The sequence below is a fragment of the Sceloporus occidentalis genome, unplaced genomic scaffold, assembly GCF_023333645.1.
Source record: "Sceloporus occidentalis isolate IW3139 unplaced genomic scaffold, rSceOcc1.0.p SCAF_327, whole genome shotgun sequence".
NCBI lineage: Eukaryota > Metazoa > Chordata > Lepidosauria > Squamata > Phrynosomatidae > Sceloporus > Sceloporus occidentalis.
In genome coordinates, this window is record NW_028317307.1 from 253,605 (window position 1) to 275,179 (window position 21,575).

The 21,575-nt window shown below is 41.3% G+C and overlaps 1 protein-coding gene across 1 annotated transcript; it reads right to left on the bottom strand.

The window, feature by feature from the left end:
• Positions 1-10,080: 10,080 nt before the first annotated feature.
• LOC149274529 (ATP-dependent RNA helicase DHX58-like) lies at positions 10,081-18,110 on the bottom strand. The gene is made up of 12 exons (XM_089505397.1): positions 17,943-18,110; positions 16,921-17,128; positions 16,131-16,321; positions 15,424-15,540; positions 15,218-15,347; positions 14,763-14,954; positions 14,077-14,333; positions 13,819-13,968; positions 13,434-13,595; positions 12,581-12,771; positions 11,715-11,808; positions 10,081-10,275 (listed from the first exon to the last, which is right to left on the bottom strand). The coding sequence occupies exons 1-12, from the start codon at positions 18,108-18,110 to the stop codon at positions 10,081-10,083; spliced, it is 2,055 nt and encodes a 684-aa protein (XP_089361523.1).
• Between the last annotated feature and the right edge of the window lie 3,465 nt (positions 18,111-21,575).

The following is a 21,575-nucleotide window of genomic DNA, read 5'->3' on the forward strand; positions in this document are numbered from 1 at the left end:
ACCTCAGATGAACAAAAACACACTGTGGCATGGCTTTTGCAACAAAAATAAAGTCAAATTGAAGAAGCTATGTGTGAAAAACGTACACCCTTACTTCTTCCATAGAAATTAAGTTTCTAACAAGAGTTAGATCTGAGTTACACTCATGACGGTACAATTAGAAAAAGCCGGAACAGGTATGCTCTGCTTGGAAGGGTTGCCAGGAGAAAGCCTCTTCTCTCTAAAACATGGCAGCACGGCTTAGGTTTGCAAAATTGCAAATGAACAAACAACAGGACTTCTGGAACAATGTCCTTTGACAGACGAGACCAAAGTGAAGATGTTTGGCCATAATGCACAGCGCCACGTTTGGCAAACACAGCGCAAACACCTCGTATCAACTGCCAAGCTCAATGATCATCACCCCTCCACCACGTGCTTGCACTGTAATATGTCACGTTCTTCATCTGAGGTTGTTATTTACCTAATTTTAGACCCGATAAAGGAACAGATGATTGTGATTATGTCCCGATACATAAAACCATAGAACTCAAAGTGAGTGTACTTTCTCTTTGAGTTTTGAGTTGTCAATCTCCGCACAGGGGGCTCATGCACACTCCCTGCCCAGGTACCATCAGCTCTCTGCTCTCCACCAATTTTAGGTGCAGCTCAGCTAGCCCTGCCACTATATGTGACTAGCCCTGCCGCTATATGTGACTAGCTCTGCCTCTATATGTGACTAGCCCTGCCTCTATATGTGACTAGCCCTGCCTCTATATGTGACTAGCCCTGCCGCTATATGTGACTAGCCCTGCCGCTATATGTGACTAGCTCTGCCGCTATATGTGACTAGCCCTGCCGCTGATCTTGGCCTTCCACCAACAGAGATTGTCTCAATTAGTTGACCGCAAGGAATATGCATGTGCAAGAAGCAGACTATGGTATTCAACCTGTTCAATGAGACAGAATACTTCACTAAATGCAATTAACATGAAAATAAGGCTGAGTGCTACTTCAAAAGCTGTGTTATGTACATAAATAACGGGAAAAAGGATAAGGTTCTAATGCTTAGGCCAGCCTCGGGAATTAAGGTAAGTATGGTCTCCATTTCAGGAGAATAGTGGTGTTGGCTGTTAAGTTCATTGAGCATCAGCATGGTATAGATGAGAATTATTATATAAAGCATTATATTAACAGACTGCGGAGCTTAAGAACGAACAACTTTCATCTCACTTTTACTAATGGGGGATCCCTGATTCTTGTACGTGAATGAAGACGAATGAATGACTTGCTTTATCGCACCCTGCATACTTTTACACAATACTCCTTAATGTAATTGTGTGCTTCTTTTGTACCCAAGCTACATACATTTCTGTTCTTTAACCTTGGCTATTGTGTTGATTGGTAAACTGGTCTTAACCTCGCATCTACTCAATTTTGATTACAATTAAACAAATGCTAGCTCTTCCTTCCCAACACATTGCTTTCTTACGAGGAACAACTGCAAATGATCCCTGCAGCTACTTGCCCAGGCTCACAGATTTTCTCCCTATTAGTCCAAGATACCACTGGCTACTTTTAAAGCGATGTAGAAAATAGTAGTGAGGATTTATGAACTTACGTCAAAAATCTGCTTGTCAACTTAGTGGAGACAAAGTGCCTGGGTGCATGGAACGGCTTTTCTAGGTTTGGGTGGTACTGATAACCTAGAAGTGTGTCCTTAGTTATTTAAAAGCTACAAGCTTGCGGATTCCTTTTCCTTATAGAGGAAAGATAAGCGATGCTCAGCACTCCGCCGGTTCCTGATAATGAATACATTACACGTTTCCAGCCTGATAAAACTCTCTATACATCAACTCTCGTGTTGAAAATGTGGTTGCGCCATGTAAACATACAATCTGTTCATAACGTTATAACACCTCATTGCAAATGTATTTTCTTCTCTCGCTCTCTGTATTATAGTATATTTACTATGTGACGCTTGGCTCATAAAGGGTTAAATATCCACTAACATACAGCATAGTGCTTGGAAATATATTTTCATATATATATATATATATATATATATAAAACCTATTATGAATGATATTTTAATCATCTGCGGATGTATTTAGGGGCTCGGCTGCTTTAATAATGTACGTGGCTCATAGTATAAGAAAAGTTCATTCCCAGGTCAGGGATTTGGAATTTCTCTGGCAAATAATTATGAAGAAAAAAGGGCTCAGATGTGCACGGCTCTTAAACATACCCTGTCGTCACCCACTGAGAGCCCTAATCATGCAGACTCCATGCACGGCTTTTTATGATGTAAGGTGTCAGATAATCTATTTCAATAATATCTGTAAAGTAAATATTTTCCAAAATAGAACCCAGTCCCAGGATCTTAGATTTGCCACACCGGCTATGTGATACCCACCGCAGAAACATTATTTCTAGCGTTAGGTAAATGAAAGCATGACCTTGGAGTAAATTGGTTTCTTTTATACATTTGGAATAATGGGGCAAAAGTACAGACCGCAGATAATGCCACGATTTGCTGGGCTGGTGAGGAGAGATCAGAGTCTCCACAACTTCCATGTGATCCTCATTGTCCCCTAAAAGTAGGACAGCGGGCAGTGCCCAAGAATTGTGTGGTTATTGTGAACTCATTGTGTCTGCTTCTCACCATGAACCATGTTCAGAAGCTAGATGATCTTTTCCATATACTGTATATATATGGCTGGCATGTAGAAGCTGTACCGGATATACCGTATATAAGTGGACTATTAAGATGAGCATTTCTTTGAAACCCATCCCTGGCAATTCAAGACGATCGCTATACTATTAGAGGCATTAATCATGAGAAGTCTTTATCTTGCGATAATTACACGATCCGCGCACTTGTATTTCACCCCTATAAAACAAACATTCCCTGGTTTTGTGCCAAAACCTGGTCTGCCATTACTCTTGCATGTGTTTAATCACAACAGATGGTTTATGTCAACCGGTGCTATTCGGTAGGTTGACCAGATCAGTACTTGATATATTGTAACCCGTGCACCCCTACAGCATACATTATTCAAAACGGGTTCCTTTTAAATAACTGCGGTGCCATTCCCAATAGAACAGCTTTCTCATATTGTCATTATTTTTAAAAACAATCATTTAGATTTAAAACTTCATTCCGCTCAGGGAATGCTATTAATGTAGTTATTTCCTGTGACATTTTGTTAGGCCTCAAGGCAAGAGTAACCTTCACGTCTACAATCATGCTCCACCTGCTACAGAAATGTACAGACTTACATATGGAGCGCTGGTTATTACAAAACATGTTTCTGAACTGGCTGTAGTACTTATTTTGTTGCTCTTAAAGGTGTGGTTTCGCACAAAAACATTACAATAAAGGTGTCATCTCTCCCTCCCTTCTCTAGATTGTGAGAAGGGAGGGAGAGGGGTAGATAGTGAGAAGGGGGATACGGGGTAGATAGTGAGAAGGGTGAGAGGGGGTAGATAGTAAGAAAGAGAGAGAGAGAGAATGAATTAATGTGTGGATGAATTGTGTGAATGAATGAGAGTATCAATTAATGTGTGGATTCTTCTTTTTACAAAAATTCTTAGTAAGGGGCTCATCAAATGCAGTCTTACATTAGGATAATCTGTGATCAACCAACAGTTTCTGTTTTTATATGTTTTATGTGGATTGGGAACTATTTCTAAAGACCAATTGTAAGGCAAAGTTATGCTTGTGGAGGACACACTGTGGAAGCCGCTGTTTTTTAGCACCGTGATTGCTCTTTTTTCAATATTTTGGTGGGCAGTTAGGGGTTCTGGAGAGCGACTGTATAACACGGAATAGAAGGAAACGGTGGTGTTAACAGGTGCCAGGAAAGTGCTGGCCAGACTTGTTGGATGCTCTTAAAAACTTGTGGGGCTTTATCTATAGTCTGTCATAGCTGTCTATTTGTACTCCAGGAATAGATCTGTGCAGTCAATCCCTCCGCCAAGGCCATGTTTGGGTTCTGTTCTGTGCAGTAAAAAGATGAAACAAGAAAATAGAAGCATTCTCTTACTGACAGGTATTAGGTTTTAATGAACACCTTCACAATATGGGTGTACCTGGTTTAACCCTTCCAGTGCAAGCCCCATTACTTAAACATAAAAAAACGTGAGATCATCAAAGTATATGTCTAATTGAGTTGTATCAGGTGCTTAGTGTAGCTAGACCTCCCTTTTAACACAGGATGCTTATAAAAAATGCATACTTTGGGGCTAGATAGGCCCTGTTTAACTTTTTATGTGTCCTGTTGTGAAAAACGTGGTTTGGCAAACCTAGCAATGCTGCAGGCCAAATTCACAGAGTGAGTTCAGGGATCAATGGTCAACCTACTAACACAAGAATTCGATGCTTGTTTGATGCTTGTTTGCAACTAAAAGCTACTCCACGCGCTCATCAGTGTTTATTTACTACATTGAAACAAGGTACAATTTTAATTTACCCCACTTTATCAGCTTTAATTAATAATTATATAGAGTAATTCTTGTTTTACCTTCAGAAGTAAGGGTAACCGGTTGACTCCAAAAGGCCCTGATTTATGATGGCACCTTGTCAGGTCACCTTGGATTTCAGACGTCCTCTAGGAGAGATCAGGTATCTCATTCATTCCTCAATCAGCTCGTGATTGTCACTTTTTTTCCTGTTTAAAGAAATAACTCCCCTCTTCCGCCTCTGTCTCGTCCCCTTCTAACACCATTCCGCTTCCCACATAAATCGATATATTTTTCCACAGCGATTCCTTTAAACATTTCTTCTGAAAGGGACTTTCTGGAAGTGAGCGCTATACATTTTTTGATGCAAGAAGAAATCTCTCTCAGGTTTTCCGATAAATTGTTGAAAATGTAAAGGTTTATTGCTTCCCTATTGGCTGAGTTTTCTCTTGCACCCTGCCCTCAGTGGTTGGTTATTGCATTTGGAGGACATTGTATTGTGCAGAGCCGGTGGGTTTCAATTGCTTTTAATTTAATCTACCCCTTGAGGAGGCAAGGGTAAATCTTGTGCCCATTCAGCTTTGTCTATGGAGCTGCGTATGCGCTTAATTTATACACCTGAGTGTGGCTGTTACACTTAATCCAAGTATTAGGAGCTGTGTCATTGGTCATATTGTGCTCTTCGTAGAACCGGAATGTTGCGCGTTTTCACAATGGAGGACAAATTGATGCCTATGAATTATTAGTTCTTTTGGGGGGGGGGTATACATCTATGGGTTAAATGTTGCCTATAGGCAGCTGCTGAACATGGCTCTGTTTGCGGAAAAGACGAGGGGTTTAAGTGCATATATTAATGGGTCATTGTGTGAAGTAGAAGGTACTTGTCAACTAGGATTGAGTGAAGTAAGGAAATGGGAGGGGGCCGCTTTAAAGCTCTGTAATAATCCCATAGGGACAGAGACACTCGCATATAGACAGAGGGCTTGTCTTGAATGAAGTGGGGGTGTGCAAATATGAGACCTCAGCGTAAGTAATTTAGCACAGAATATAAATGGTTCAGTTTTACTCCAAAAAAATGTTTATTTTATATAAAACAATTTTACTTTGTCTCATTCATCAGTCTATTTCACCATTCATTCGTCTAGTGGAAAATGTGGTTGCAGAGTACTTGGTAATACTGAAAAGCAGGCAGAAAGGGAACAGTAACTCAAATAACAACTCGTTACAACCAGGGTATGAAGAATACCATCTCTGAACGCACAACACGCAACACACAGCAGAAGACCCCACCGGGTGCCGCTCCTGTCAGCTAAGAGCAGGAAACTGAGGCTACAATTCCCACAGAATCACCAAAAATGGACAACGGAAGACCGGAAGAACGACGAAGTCTCGATTTCAGCAGAGAAATTAAGATGGCAGGGTCAGGCGTAATCAACATGAAAGAATGGATCCATCCTGCCTTTTATCATTCAGGCTGCTGGGGGTGTAATGTTGTGGGGGACATTTTCTTGGCACACTTTGAGCCCCTTAGTACCAATTGAGCATGGTTTACCTTTGGACAGCTTACCTGAGTATTGTTGCTGACCATGTCCATCAAGAAACACACAGACGAACAGCGATACTAAGCTGTATTAACATAATATGGGGATATACATTATTATCTATTGTTTTATGTAGCGCCGTCATATTCCGCATCGCTGTACAATAGAATAAAAGGCGATTCTGGTGCAACATTTGAAAAGTCGCCTCATCAGCCAGGGCTGCCGCCAGGACGTTCAGGGCTTGGTGCAGATGAATCTCATTCTCTTACATGTTTGAAATCATTTCACAATTAAACCGTTTGTGAGTCGCACCTCCTCGGCTTTGTAAATTATTTCCTCTTATATTTCTTTTAACAGAACTGTTCTATGCCCTCGTAATATCTAAGACCACATGTGAACTCATCAACATCCTAATACAGGAATTGTAAGTGTTTATATACAAGAGGGTGACTAATTAGGTCACTCTGCTGCTCGTTAAGTGGCACCGGAGCACCTGCAAGATGCTGGCTTTACCTCAACACAAGACTCGTTAGACAGTGATTGCAATCAGTACGGTCTCCACACTCTGATTGACCCTTTCAGATGCTAATGGGATCTCTTTCCCCGCCAGCGCAGCCCCACAGCAATGACTCTAAGCTTGGTTTTCAGAAGATGGAAGCAGCGGGAGGCTCAGTTTTGAAGAGGAATCTTTCTCAAAGACATGCGGCCCTGGCGCATGCAAAATATCACATGAAATTATTTTGTCACCACTAGGCAAGCAGATGGGTTGAGTGCGCGGCGCTATCAGCCAGCAGCCCATCGATGGCCACTCCAGGCCTGACCTGCGCATATTCTTCTTACGCCTATGTGTGGTATCTCGTCTTCTTAGAGCCAACACAATGGAGAAAGCTTGGGATGCGATGTGCTGCAGGATCTGATGCTGTCAGACTTGATGATTTCCAAGTTTCCAATCTTCCAACGCAAGTTTTGTTGTTTTCACTCGAATGCAGACTTACCGTCATAACAGTTTAGCACAAATCTGTCCGAATCGTGCATGGACTGTATTGGGTGGGAATGTTGTCTGCGTCTACAGAAATAAATAAGGCTGGAAGTACTTCCATAATTGGAACTATTATATGTTCCATCACATATGCAATAACTGCTCATGTTTTAATGTATGTGATCAATAGGTTCCATTACCGCTAATGGAGATCCACTAATGTAGTTGGGATTTTACATTGACAATAGGATTTTTTTTTCCATTGTCCTAAGACCCTTTTTCATGGTTCCTACCGTTTTCAGGGACTTTTTAAACATTTTTCTTATTGCTCAATTCAAGGTTGAGTTTGTTTAGTTTCAATTCAAGAGATATTTGATAATAATACTTTCTAATGTACCCGATAATTTGCAGAACTTTCCATTGGTTCAGCTGAACAGTGAAGTAAAGCACTTTTTTAGAATGCAATATAAAATGCCCCAGATTGTAATCTTACTTAATCGCGCTGCAGTATATGACCCAGGCCGTGCTTTCTCTGTTAGTACAAAACTGGCACTGAGGGCTTTAGCGCTTGTATAAAATACCCCTGTGTGACCGGGGAAGCACAAAGTGGTCAGGATCCCTCGATCGTCTGAATTCCAGCATTTAACGTCCTAGGAGATGACTTTCTGAACCGTCTCATCTCAGGAGGATTACCAGAGCGCTGAATATTTCTGTTCACAGGGACCTGAAACCAGGAAGCGTCCCAAAAATAGCTGATTTTTAGACCCAGAACACATGTATCAACAAAATACACTAAGTACGTCGGCACAGTGGGATACATTGTACCAGAAGTGAGAGATTCATTCATAAAGTATGTTCTGAAGTGTGATGTCGGCTTCCGCTTCATTACTGACCTCTTCACACCACCCAAGGATGGATTTCTGTGACCTGTTCCTACATTAAGTCAAATATTATTTACCCAGCATGAACCTACTTTGAAGTATATGATAATGTCATAGAATATCACGCGACCGCAGGGTTTTACATCATTACATAAAAACGGTATATAGAAAATATAGAAACTTTAAGACCGTTTTGGGGGGAATGTGATTGATTCCCGTGGAGTTTATGAGTAGCCTGATGAATAAATACATTTGATTATGATTGATTACCGTTATTCTCAATGATTGTCTAAATTACTACAGAACGGCGTATATCTCTTTCTTGCCTCGTATTTTCATCGTGGGGGGGGTAAATCCGCGCGAGTTTCTAAGCGTTCGTCCTGATTTGTAAAGGTGACCCGGGATTTGCCGTCAGCTCCGTTTTGCTGTTCTTGGCAGAGACGCCCCATAAGCGTCTGAAAATAGACTTCGGTAATCTGTAATCGAATCGCACAAAATCAGTGGCAAAGCCGTGAATTTTTGACTGGGTTGCAGACAGTTCCTTGATTGCTTTCTCAGCTAAACTGTCAACAGGAAAGCCTGGGGGGGCAGGGTTTTTTTTTAGCAGACATAGGAAAAATAACCCTCTCTTTACTGCTTTCTTTATTTCAGCTACATTCATTTGCACAAAATGCGACGGAATGAAAATTGAAAAGATGCAAAACAAAATCCTTGGGGAAAACCCGGAACACGATGTGTGCAGAAGGTGGAGTCAGGAAAATAATTAATACGTGAGCCGCGTATCGGGGGGTTTGGTGTCCAATGGCTAACTTATGGTGGAAAAATGAAGTTTGGGAACATCAATGCCGCAGATCTCTCTGCTTCCCTGCTAATTACAAATACCATTGAGAGAGCCGATGAAATCGGGATCTCTATCACGCGATTACCTGCTTGTGTATTGTAGTTAAACTTGAGTTAATAACAACATTTACTGGCTTTAGTTAACCAATTCTTAAATAACCGGAGCAGACAGCACAGTGCAGTTGTGATGTCTCAGTTGTGATGTCTCAGTTGTGATGTCTCAGCTGTGAATCGATCCTGACATACAACAAAAAGGCAAAACGCAGAAACGTATCTGTAAGTTATTAACTTTATTTGAAAATAAATTGGTGAGTACAGGGGCTTCGTTGGTCCTGAATTCAATGAGCTATACTTATTATTTTATATATTATTATAATAGTAAAATGATGCAAATCACACGTACATTTCTCTAGGAATTAAGTGAATTGAAAGATTAAAATCAGCTATGCCATTTTTTGTGTATATTAATATATTTAAATATAATACAATATATAAAATGCAAACTAAAACTAGATTGTAAGCAATGATGTATGAATAGTGGGGACCTGCAGCAAGACAAAGAACGCCGAGAGTTGCAGGCGTAAAGCCCACAGAGTCCTCCCTCACCTTCTGTCTCTGAGCGGTTCCTGAGCGGTTCCTGAGCGGTTCCTGAGCGGTTGGGGAGATCTCTAGCACTCTCTGCGCTGTCGCAGCACAATGTAGGCCGTTGGACTCACATAGAGGAGAGATGTTGGCCACAACAGAATAAAAAAGGACAAGGAGTGCACAAAACTTGGGTATGAGTGGAGTCATCCAAAGACGTCTCACTGGCCAGATTCAAGCCTCCAGGTGAAATCCAGATGGTTCCCAGTTATGGACCAAGGAGGGGCATATATTCTCTGCTTTGCAGGGGTATTCGGCAGACGGCCTGGTGCTGCCCTCAGGGGGCTGGCAAAAATAGGCTGCTGAATGTCACTAAACTTAAAAAACACACATTTTATGATAACTGCTAACCTTTGTACTTAAGTTACAAAAATAAAAAATATATGAACAAAAAACCCCAAAACAATTATATCCTCATAAACATACAGATTAAACAAAATGATTGGTATACTCTGGTTTCATTCATTTACACAACAATGGAATATGGACGAAGTTAAATATGCTCAAAAGTGTTTTGAGAAAACGTCTTTGTTTTGTTAATGAAAACATATCATCTCATATGATGCAAATCATATGACTGCATACACGACTCTCCCATACGCAACATTTCCATAGAATCCTCACATATAGGCCGGGCTTCTCGCTAATTATGTGACCTTGGGAATCTGCCTCATTCACCCTAATATGAGAGACTTCGGGTAAAATCCTGGCAGTTTCTGGGTTATTAAGTATTCATTATTAGTAGAGAACAATCTCAGTCGCTGTCGTCATTAAAGAGATGTGGAAACTTCTCCAGACAGTGCAGCTCGTAATCAAACTCCTCCACGGGGAACGGGACGTCCTTCCAATTGTCAACCGGCCTTCTCCCTTTGGGAGTTTGCAACACAAAACTCCTGATGGGTACGATGGGAAGAGTCACCGCTTTGTAAATCATTTCCATACCCCACGGCTAAATAGAGAGAGAAAATAAAAAAACATTTTTTTGTAAATGTGCACGGAGTTGGTCCTACGGAGTCGGTCCTGGAAAGAACGGCCACAGGCATAACCTTTAAGTTTTTCTTCCTCGATATTTGAACTTATGTTTTGTATCATATTTTAAGTACACACACCTGGGCGTGGGGGTGGAGCCTAAAATGGGAGGAGCCATGCAACACTACATGCATTTCATTTAATTATACATTTTATATACATTTATGTTACAAAATACATGATGGGAATTCAATACACAGGTAAGAATTTTATTATATTATCCTCCCAATAGCAGCAAAGAAAATCACTACACAGCAACTGAAGGGTTATTTTGCTTTTGGCAGTTTTAGAATCTCCATTTGAACCAATAATATTATAACAGAGTACATAGAAAGCCCCTCAAACGTCCATAAACCCTCTCTGCTGCTCCAAGAAAGATAAGTAATATGGTGACATTTTTCTTTAGTTGTTATATTTTAAGTTTATAAAATGTATATGGTTGTTATTTATTGATATATTTATGATCATTTAGCTCGCTGTGCACGTTTGGTGATTCTGTTCCTTTATAGTTAATATTTCAGGGAGTCCCGGCTGCTAGCAGTGATCATTGTCAATAAGTGTATGAGAGCATAAATGTCTATGTGTAAGTGTCTGTGTGTGAGCATGGATGTATACGTGTAAGTGTCTGTGTGTGAGCATGGATGTATACGTGTAAGTGTCTGTGTGTGAGCATGGATGTATACGTGTAAGTGTCTGTGTGTGAGCATGGATGTCTATGTGTAAGTGTCTGTGTGTGAGCATGGATGTCTATGTGTAAGTGTCTGTGTGTGAGCATGGATGTATACGTGTAAGTGTCTGTGTGTGAGCATGGATGTCTATGTGTAAGTGTCTGTGTGTGAGCATGGATGTATACGTGTAAGTGTCTGTGTGTGAGCATGGATGTCTATGTGAGCATGTATGTGTAAGTGGCGTGTGAGAGGGAGTGTGTGTTAGAATGAGTGTGTTTGTGAGTAGGAGTAAGCGTGTGTTAGCATGTGTAAATGTGTGTAAGTGTGTTTACGTATGTAATCGAATTCCTCTATTTGTAAAAGAGAGAAAAGAACTCCTTCGTTGGCTAAAACATGTATAAGTGTGAAACGGCAGAGCAATATTTGACCTTTGGCTTTTTATATATATATATATATATATATATACTCTGTTATAATATTATTGGTTCAAATGGAGATCCTCTAGCTGTCATTTTTGTAACTATTCAGTTGTTGTAGAGTTTGTTCTTTGCTGCTATTGGGAAGTAAATGAAGTTATGGCATAATATTAAGGATTATATTATTCCTCTCAATGATTTATCTTATAAAGGTAGCTGGCTGCCAGACATCTGCATTTTACTTCAATAACTTGTGATTAGTAAAGAAATCTCACCTGGCCACAGTGGCATCGGACCCTTCGTCCTGGACGCCAGTCCGCCATTTGTTTATCAAGAACCACGGACCCCTCGGAGACTTGGTAATAGATTCTAAGCACAGAAAAAGAAGATTTATGTGTTAATGGACTCGCGTTGTTTCTCCTGTGATTTGTCTACATGATTGTGTTTTTCCGGCAGTAGATTCATGGGATCTGCACACAAGGATCGTGCAGAATCCAGAGGAACGGCCTGCTTTAGGTGGACCTCTCACTTACACAGAGTTCCATAACGAATGATTTGCCTATCCTGAGCTCACCTACCTTGCCTTAATCCGCTTACCATCCAAGTACCAGTAAAGGGGGGGGTTCTGTCTACAGAGGCAGCACTGGGGGTCTCACGATAAAGCGTTGGCAGGTCGCTTTGCAACGCTCCTAAAGCACTTAATGTTCACATCACATTACTACCAAACCGCTAAATACAACCCAACGCTGCCACCAAAGAGGAGCCGAAACATAACGAACAGGGAAGCAGACTTCTAGAATCATGAAAATGATAGCTGCTACTAGGAAATACACGCGAGGCGGCATTCTAATGCATTGACACCGATCAGGTTATTTAGAATACAATTATTTTGCATACTGAAGATTTGGTAAACTGCCAGCAGGACCAGACTATTGAAAAAAAAGTGTCCCTAGCACTTTAAGGCCAGTGGCCACGAAATGGCGTACGTCTCGCAGCATGCAGAGGCGCGGCCCCATCCAGTGGCCACGTACTGAAGCACCCGATCTGCAGCACTAAGGGTAAGTGTGAGCGCTGTACGTAAAGCATAAGGTGCACTCTGCCTGACGTGTATCTTTATAGGGGCTCCTACTACCGCACTCACTCAAAGTTCGAGTTGACGTTGACGTGATGCGTCTTTTCTACGGTACGAAAGTCACTTCCGCAGGCCACGGCCGCATCACAACCCTTGCAATAAAAGAGGACGTCTTCAGGTTTGAATAAATTCTTCAACTCCGTCTTCTTTTTGTTCTTTAGCTTGCGACTAATGATGGACTCCGTTTGCAGTTTATTAATCTGTTTGACAAACTCTACATTACAAAATAGAAATACAGAATACAGAAATATGCGAGCGTTCTGGACACTTCTATTTACCTCTTTTCTGTAGTGCTGTGTATGGGAGCTGGCATCTCGCTGCTGCGTTACCCCACGAATGGAATCCCCTATGGTATTTGTGATATTACTTTTACAAACATACTGCACAAGTGACAAGAAAACCTAACATTAATCGTGCATGCGCATCTGCCAAAAGCGTGGCACAGAGTTGGGGTCTTGTTAGAGCCCCTGGCACTCTTGGGTAAGCCAGTGCTGGAGTTGGCTGGTGGGGACTATGTGGCCATGCGCATTACTGCGAAGGAGATGGTTTCACACCAAGACATGTTGGACAACGTCTATCAACTTGTGTGGGAACGGTTTGGGGGGAGGCCCTTTTCTATCCCGAAAAGCAAGGTCCATAAAGACGGTTGGATGAGTCTGGTGTGAAAGACCTTGACTGACCTCGCACTGAGCCCCGACCTCAACCCCATCGAACACCTTTGGGCGTCTCATCCAACATCAGCGCCTGACCCCACAAATCTCTACTCTACTGGATGAATGAGCAAACATTTCCAAAGAACCGCTCCAAAATCCCGTGGTGAGCATTCAGGTGTCCAAATACTTTTGTCCATATAGTCATTTACCTTCCGTGCATACTCTGCAGCTGGCATGTTCTGCACATGTTTTATCGCCTCTCCCATCAGCGTCTCTAAATATTCATTGGTTTTCTCCCTCCGCGTTTCTCTGCTCCCCGTTTTGGCCAAAAAAGAATAACAGCTATTTTCGGCACGAGCTCTGCCTCTGGCCTGCGAGAAGACATGGAGTATATCGTGGCTATTAGATGGCAAATCATACAAGAAATGCGTTGTGGATGTTTTTTTCATGTGAAACGCCTCTCGGGCTCGTTAGCGGATTGACGAAGAGTCAGGTAGCATTAATGCCTTCGTTTTGAGTGTTAATGGTCATCGTAAGACAATAACGTCCGGTGTGCGCCTTGGGCAATGGCCTGGTCTTGACGAAAAAACCTACCTGTATCATTGCAGTTTCATTCGTCATCAGGCCGTAGCGCACAACGATGTTGCACTGTGGGATATCTAAGCCTTCCTCTGCAACGCTTGTGGAGATCAGAAGGTTTAGGTGCCCCTGGCGAAATCTTTCAATGACCTCTTTCTGCTGTTTCTATGGAAAGTTGAAAAGAAAAAGAGAGATTCGTAAGATTCCTTTTCTATTTACAATAATACAAAGCAGGTATATAAAATAAAAAGTCATTTGTGGGTAGCGTATTACTTGTGTCATGTGCTTGGTCTGATTGCTAGCGCCTGCTCCTGTCAATGCCGCTGTTTTTATTCCGATTTCCCGCAGGGACGCGTTGGCGATGATCCAGTCATGCAGGTTATGAGTGCTTTGCCGTGTTTTCGTAAAGATGATGCCTCTGGAACCGGAGCTGGACTGGAATTGTTCCTGAAGGATCGCCTCCAATTTCTTCAACTTGGGGTTTTCAAATTTGAGATCTTTGGCCAACGCCAACAACGTGGCACGATTATCTAAATAAAATGGGATAGAAGGGGAGCACGTTGAAAGGGTTAAAGGCAAACTCCCACCAAAAGGTTTTTTTATTACTGGAAGCAAAATACAAAATAGTTTTTTAGTTTTCAAAAATATTGTGCTGATTTGTATATGATATTGTGCTGATTTGTATATGGTATTGTGCTGATTTGTATATGATATTGTGCTGATTTGTATATGATATTGTGCTGATTTGTATATGATATTGTGCTGATTTGTATATGGTATTGTGCTGATTTGTATATGGTATTGTGCTGATGTTATTTTTAACAACATACAAAAAACCCATTAAATCCGTTTCTTTCATTCCTTCCAGGTCTGCAGATAGAACCCAAATAAATAAAATTCATTACTGTATACGGCGCTGTAATAAAACATAGATTTTAACGATCAGTATGGTTGCTTACCACAAAATAAGTGAATGAGAAAGCGGTCGGAGGAGTCCTTTAAGGTTCTGATGCTTTTCTCCTCCTGGTAGAAGTTGTCCAGAAGCTCAAAGGCGTCGATCATTCTTACGGTATCATGCGCGAAAAGAGAATCATTGTACTTGCGCAAGTGCAAAGCGCATGTTCTCTTCTTCCTGTTTCCCTCCACACAACCTAAAACATCAAACATTAATATAAACATTATTATTATTTTATACGTAAATATTTTTTAATTTATTAAAGGCAGCTATTCCTAATTATTATGTTTAGAATTATAAATGATTATTATTATTAGGAGTTACTAAATGCTATATTCTTATTTTTTAAGTACCCTTATGGAATGAGAGTATACTTTGCATCGTACAACGACATGATTCACTAAGAGAGGTAAGAAAGACCTCATATATTTACTTTGGGGGTCCGCATTTTCTGCTTACCTTCTTTTTCCAGCTCCACAATTTTTTGTTCGTATATCTGTGTACCGAAGTCTGTGTAGCAGAAATCAAGGTCTTGTAGATAATTTTGAATCTCTCTCATAAGATCCCTCAACTTATCTCCAAAAGGATCCTGGGGCAGACAATATTATTACACCAAGCACATAGCAGAGAGTAACGGAGCTACAAATACCCCATTTTCCTGTTACCTGCCCCCGTTCTGTGACTAGGTCGTACTGCTTTTTTGGCTGCTTGTTTTTGGTTTCCGCGTCGATACTTTGGGTCTCTGCCGACATTATCTTCCAAGTGTCCAGGTTGGCACAGATCTGGGGAATTTATAGACATTTAAAGCAGCTGACCCGGCACGAGCCCACGGTTTATCCCCCTTACAGTTGGCTTCACCACTGAATTAAACGGCACCACGGGCACTCGAGCTTTCCATTAAGGTAAATATTCCTAGAAATACCATTACTGTGGCGTTTATTCTTTATACAGTAATATGTATTATCACAACCATAACAATCTTACGTCATATTAATCAGCATCATTAATGCAATCTCGATTATGATTGTCTGCGTCCAAAAATGTGTAATAATTTCTGCCCAAATATCTACATGAAATATTTCCATCGGCAGGTGAAACTTTCCGCCCAATAACAGCTTGACTTCCTCATCCTTCTATTTAAAACAATAGTTTTCAACAATAGTAAAGAAAAGATTACGCAGCTCTTTTTTCTCTTATTATTGTTTTTTCATGTAGTTTATAACAGCTGCATAGATTAAAGAGTTACACAAATAAATAAATCGTTTTTTTTGAACTGATGTTTTTCTTGCTTTTTTCTGTGCAGGTGTCATTTAAATCCCTTTTTAATACAATTCATTTAAAAATCATTCTAATCTTAAATGCAGAATCTCACCTGCAGAATATGATCTACGGCCTTCTCGAAGCCGGTGGCTCTGCCGGTGCCGGGAGACGCTGTAAGTCCTAGAATCTGAGGCAGGTTCCTCTCTTGTCTTAACTTTCTCTCGATGTAACCTTCCATTAGTTTGTTATAAACGCCGTCTTTGTGCGTATGGTGACACTCATCGATGATTAACAATGTGAAATCTTTAGGAGAGAAGCTCATTAGCTGAAGAAGTAGCGTTTGCATTAAATAGTAAATTAGACATTTTCTTGTTATGGTTAAAATATGGATACTTCTGAGCTAGAGGACGTTTTGCCGAATTGCACATTTTTGGTGCTTCAGCACACGTATCTTTAGCGTTTATATTTAGAATGTGTTTTCTGTAGGAGAGAAGACTACACAGCACCTTGGAGGTTCCCAGGGCAGGCTACCCAGAGCTCTCCTCTCTCTGGGGAGATGACTTTATGAATTTATGAAGGTTGAGGGCCAGCCATATGTGGAAGCCGGACTAGTCATGCGTGTGGTGGAACTAGGCTGACATATGGGAGAGCTGGACCCACTTTAGTGTGTGTGTGGGGGTAAGGATTGAATGTATGTGGGCAGGGATCAGGCACGGCAAACATTGCCTGTAGAAATTAAAATTGACCCCGGGAAGAAGGGCTTCACCTGGAGGCTCTGGGTCGCACCAGGAGGGTTCCTGGGTATGGAAATAACAAACATCAGAAGTGGCACATTTGGTGAAATGACTACAAGTTTACCAAAGTTCCCAATTTCTTGTATTGTCCAAATTCACAGTTCTTACCTGTCAGTTCCACGTGCTTCTCTTTACAATCATCTGTCAGTGCATTTTGCAAGATCTGAGCTGTACAGATGACGACATCATTCTCCTTCACAACTTGAGAAAAGAAGAACTTTTCCTCCCCTGTGTCCCCACTAACAGAGATGACCCTGAATTTGTCCTTGAGAAGAGGCTGGAATTCATTGCTGTAATGCTGATGTACTAGATGTACCTGGTATGAGTAGAAAAGAGACCGTTTTGGAGACTTAGTACCACGTTGCATGAAAAGGTGTGTCATTGACAAGGGATGGATTGACCATTATTGCTGCAGGTGACTGTGGCTTAGTGGACCTATAATTATAAATAGAACAGAATGGAAGGCGGAGACCTTATCAGGAGGTCACACAAGAACCCAGACTAACAAGAACAAGAACCCACAAGAACCCAGACTAACAAGAACAAGAACCCAGACTAACAAGAACAAGAACCCAGACTAACAAGAACAAGAACCCAGACTAACAAGAACAAGAACCCAGACTAACAAGAACAAGAACCCAGACTAACAAGAACAAGAACCCAGACTAACAAGAACAAGAACCCAGACTAACATGTAAAGGTCTGCAGGCCTCACTGATAAGGCGTGTAGCAAGATCTGAAGTGGCCTCAGTGTTGCATCTCATATATTCTAATGTTAGTCTTCCATCTTTCACCATCCAGGCCCTGTTTTGTACACAACAGAATTTTGAGCTACAACCTTTGGTTGAGAACAACCTGGTTTTTTGGTTGGATGAAGGAAGAATTATTTGCCAAATATTGCTCCATAATTTCCCTCAAAACACATGCTGGCTCTTCATTGTCTGCTACAATGTGACGGGCATCCATAATATCTCTTTACAACTGCATTTAACACTGAAATAGCCAGCTTACTGTATTTATACAAACTTTATTCTTTCTCTTAATATTCAGTTATAAGTAATGCAAAGTAATAATTGTATACAGTATAATGAAACACCTTTATTCATTTTGAAATGAAAATGTTACTCCACCTTGTTCACAATCATGGCCACCTTGGCGTTCCTCTTGATCTCAAGATGTCTCATTGCTACGTACAGCGCCGCTCTGGTCTTGCCACTGCCTGTCGGAAGCCAGATTATAATATTCTTGCCCTCAAGAGCAGGGGCAATAACCTTCCACTGGTAATCATGCAGCTCCATCTGTAAAGTGGGAGAACGGAGCCGGTGGAAAGTTGTCGACAGGGATTTTGCAACATAAAGAGATAGTCTTTGATATCGTTGAATTTGGGGGTGGATAAGACCTCATAAGACCTCATGGTTCTTTGGGTCACCTGGAATAATGGAATCTCATGGTGTCCAACCTCTGAGTGAATGCTTTCCTATTGTATGCAGTCTTTTTAAGTTAATAAACATGGGCTGCACAGCGCTAGACCACAAAGAATAATCTCAGCTCCAACTAGAAGATGGAAATAAATTGGGGGGTTCAAGATCCCAAACAAATGTTACACTTAGTTTCCAATTAACCGGGTTATAGTTCAACAATAGCTGAGATCTGGCAGGATACACCAACGCCCGCCATTCATAGTCACATAGTAATTTAGGTCGAAAACAAGACAGAAGTCCATCAAGTTGAAGCGATTTTCAATCGCCCCTCAGAAAGACAGACACCCCAGCGGTATATGTGTCACTAACTATGCATCTGGAAATGAAAGGATCCATCGGCACGTCCTTACCTCTCCGTTTAGGTGTTATGTCCCGGCGTTAGTCCCAATTATCCCCAGTAGATATGACTTTTGCGTATAGCGAGAGCGATCCTCCAGCTTTTCCATACAGTCTGGCCGGTCCCTGACTAAGTCACTCTTTATAATCTTCCGAGGCTTCCTTATTTTGAAACGAAAATAATTCAGCGGTGCTCCCTCGGGGTAAGCTGTGAGGGCCAACATCTAGGAAATTCCCTGCAGAAATAACTTCTTGCTACATTTTCCAATCTCGCGCTCAGCGTCGTATTCCATCGGAAGGGACCGCTGACGTCCCAAAGGTTTATATAACTGATCATCTTTTCTATGTTGACCCCAAATAAAATGTATCAAATAGATATCACAACAAACGTCCATTAAACCTTTAACGTCAACTGTAATATTTTGTTTTTTCTTGACTTATAAGACTTTGTTTTAAAGAAAATGCCGCCAACGGATCGCCGGCTTTTAATAATCCGGACAAAATGAAACAGGTCGCATTAAATAATATTTATTCTTAATTGCTGCTTTTAAAAACCATCGGGTGTGCCTCAAATTCTGAAAAAACGCAGTGACATTTTCTACAATTCCTCTACAGAATTTTATCCATGTACACCCGCCGCGTATCGCACGTTCCCAATTAACACTGATTCGGGATCATAAACATCCAGCACTTTCAGAATGAATACACTGTTGGCTGTCGCTGCTTTTTGTGTAGAGAATCCCCCTAGAAGAGCCCGATCTGCGCTTCGTCATAGCTGGAAACAGAAACCGAAAGCCGCCGTTTCCAATAGAGAGGGGACAGAGGTGACGCCAGCCCCAGCAGGGTGCATTTAGAGCGAGTTCAATTACCGACGCTGCACAATTATTGTGGCCCTTTAACGGCCAGGTGCGGTGAACAGGAGACGAATAGTTCTTGTCTACTGTAGACTGTAAGCTCATCTGACAAGGCCCTTCTCCCCTGTATGATGGTGCTATGTAGAACAGTAAATAATAATAATGAAATCAATTTCTGTGTAGTAAACCACACATGTGACCTGTCTTGGAAAAGCTCAAGCACTGTCTCAGAGGTTCTCCTGATTCCATCTGAACAAGAGACCTTTGAGGTTCTGAAAGCTTATGTATCTTGCACAACCATCAATTATGAATTAGGGAGCAGAAACTGTGTTTCTACACCTCCAGAACTTCCCCTCATGTTGTTTGATGGACATTAGGTAAATGATAGTGTAACCATACACGTTTTACAATTTTTATATATATATACACACAAATTATAAAATGTTAAATATATACACACACACACACACACACACACACACACACACACACACACACACACACACACACACACACACACACACACACACACACACACACACACACACACACACTTACCTGGGTCCTGTGTGAGTCGCTCGGCCCGGTTTCCACATTAGAGGTTTGCCTTTTTAGCCGCAAGTCCTCTGTAAAGACTGTTTCTGATGAGACTTCTTGGGACAGTAGCCGGGAGTACCGGAGTCTCACTGCTTTCTGCCAATGCTGAGCTGATGGCCATTTTCCAATTGTGAACGGAAGAAAGCATGACGTCTTTCATCTGCTGGACCATCTCTTTCTTTGTGATTCTTCGAAAGAGCTTGGGCAGAACATCTAGAAACCCCTGCCTGCCTTAGAGAGACCTTCGTGCTGCAGTATAACAGCCGTATGTCTTGTTGCTGTGCTCAGTCTCGCCCTGGTATATGACTTTTTACATTAAACTGTCTTCAGCAACCTCACCTCGTTGTTCCTCATCAAGTTTATTTCCTTCCGCCCAGCTCTGTTTGTTAGTGATTACCGATTCGGTATAATTCTTTAATCATACCAACTATAAACTTTCAAAATCCCTGACTTTGTGCGAGTGTAGATAGAAGAACTGATGCTGTTTTGAAGGCAAGTAGTATTGACTGCAAGATGTTTCTTCTGTTCACTCGATTAACACGTCTATTTCAGAAAACAAACATTCTTTCGCACCTGCATAAAATGTTTGCACAGCGCTGTATGTTTGTATACAACTCCCTTTAAAGTTCTCTGTCCCCATTATGAATGCATGTGGGGGCATTTTGCAGACACCCCCCCCAGCCCTTAACCTGCCCCCCCGGTTATTTTCCCGCAGGTGATTTGTTTGGGCATATTTTCGATTTTCATCTCACGTCAGAGTGCAAAAAACAGACCCGAAACAAGGGCAGCGTGACGAAAACACGTCCGTGTATATTTCATAATTCAATGTTTTACAATCCTTTCGGATTTTAGATTGCAATACATTCATCGTAACCGACCACATGAAGACAACAGCACTGGTTCATACGAAAGCATTGACTGTTCACGTACTCACGCCAAGAAGAAAATACTGGAAAGTGTAAACACTTAGGGAAAAGCACCAATCCACACACTTGGATTCTGGTGTGAAAATGGCACACTTTCAATGACACAGAATGAACCGATATATTTGTACAAAGTGCAAGTGAAGAGACTGTGAATGTAATATTTCAAAGGAGTTCCCTGAAGATCACACAGGTGATGCCCTTTATTAATAACTATACATTAATCACACGACATAAAGAGCAGCTCTAGGGCAAAAACCATTCATACCAACTGAACCTCTGAAAATAACAGAATGCCCCAAATACAGCAGGTAGGACCAGAACTGCTCTTTATACGTATGACTTAATAGCAAACTGTGTTACTAACATGTTTAGTATTTTCTAACTTAAATATTTAATAAGAGATTGCAGGGCGTGTTATTCTCTGCTCTATTTGGAAGAATACGAACAAACAAAAGTTACAAGAGAGGAGTTGCGCCAGTTTGGTTTTTCCATTTACGGAAGCAGTCAGCAGAAATGAAACTAGACGGATTTAAAATAATAAAAAAAAAAGTTCACTTGATGTAAACCAC

Excerpts from the sequence above, each read along its gene's own strand:
- LOC149274529 (XM_089505397.1), bottom strand. The coding sequence starts at position 18,110 with ATGGAGCTGCATGATTACCAGTGGAAGGTTATTGCCCCTGCTCTTGAG. Across the intron at positions 16,322-16,920 it reads GAAGCACGTGGAACTGACAG|ATTTCACATTGTTAATCATC; the intron begins GTAAGAACTGTG and ends TCTCTCCTAAAG. Across the intron at positions 13,969-14,076 it reads AGACCAAGCACATGACACAA|AAACAGCAGAAAGAGGTCAT; the intron begins GTAATACGCTAC and ends AACTTTCCATAG.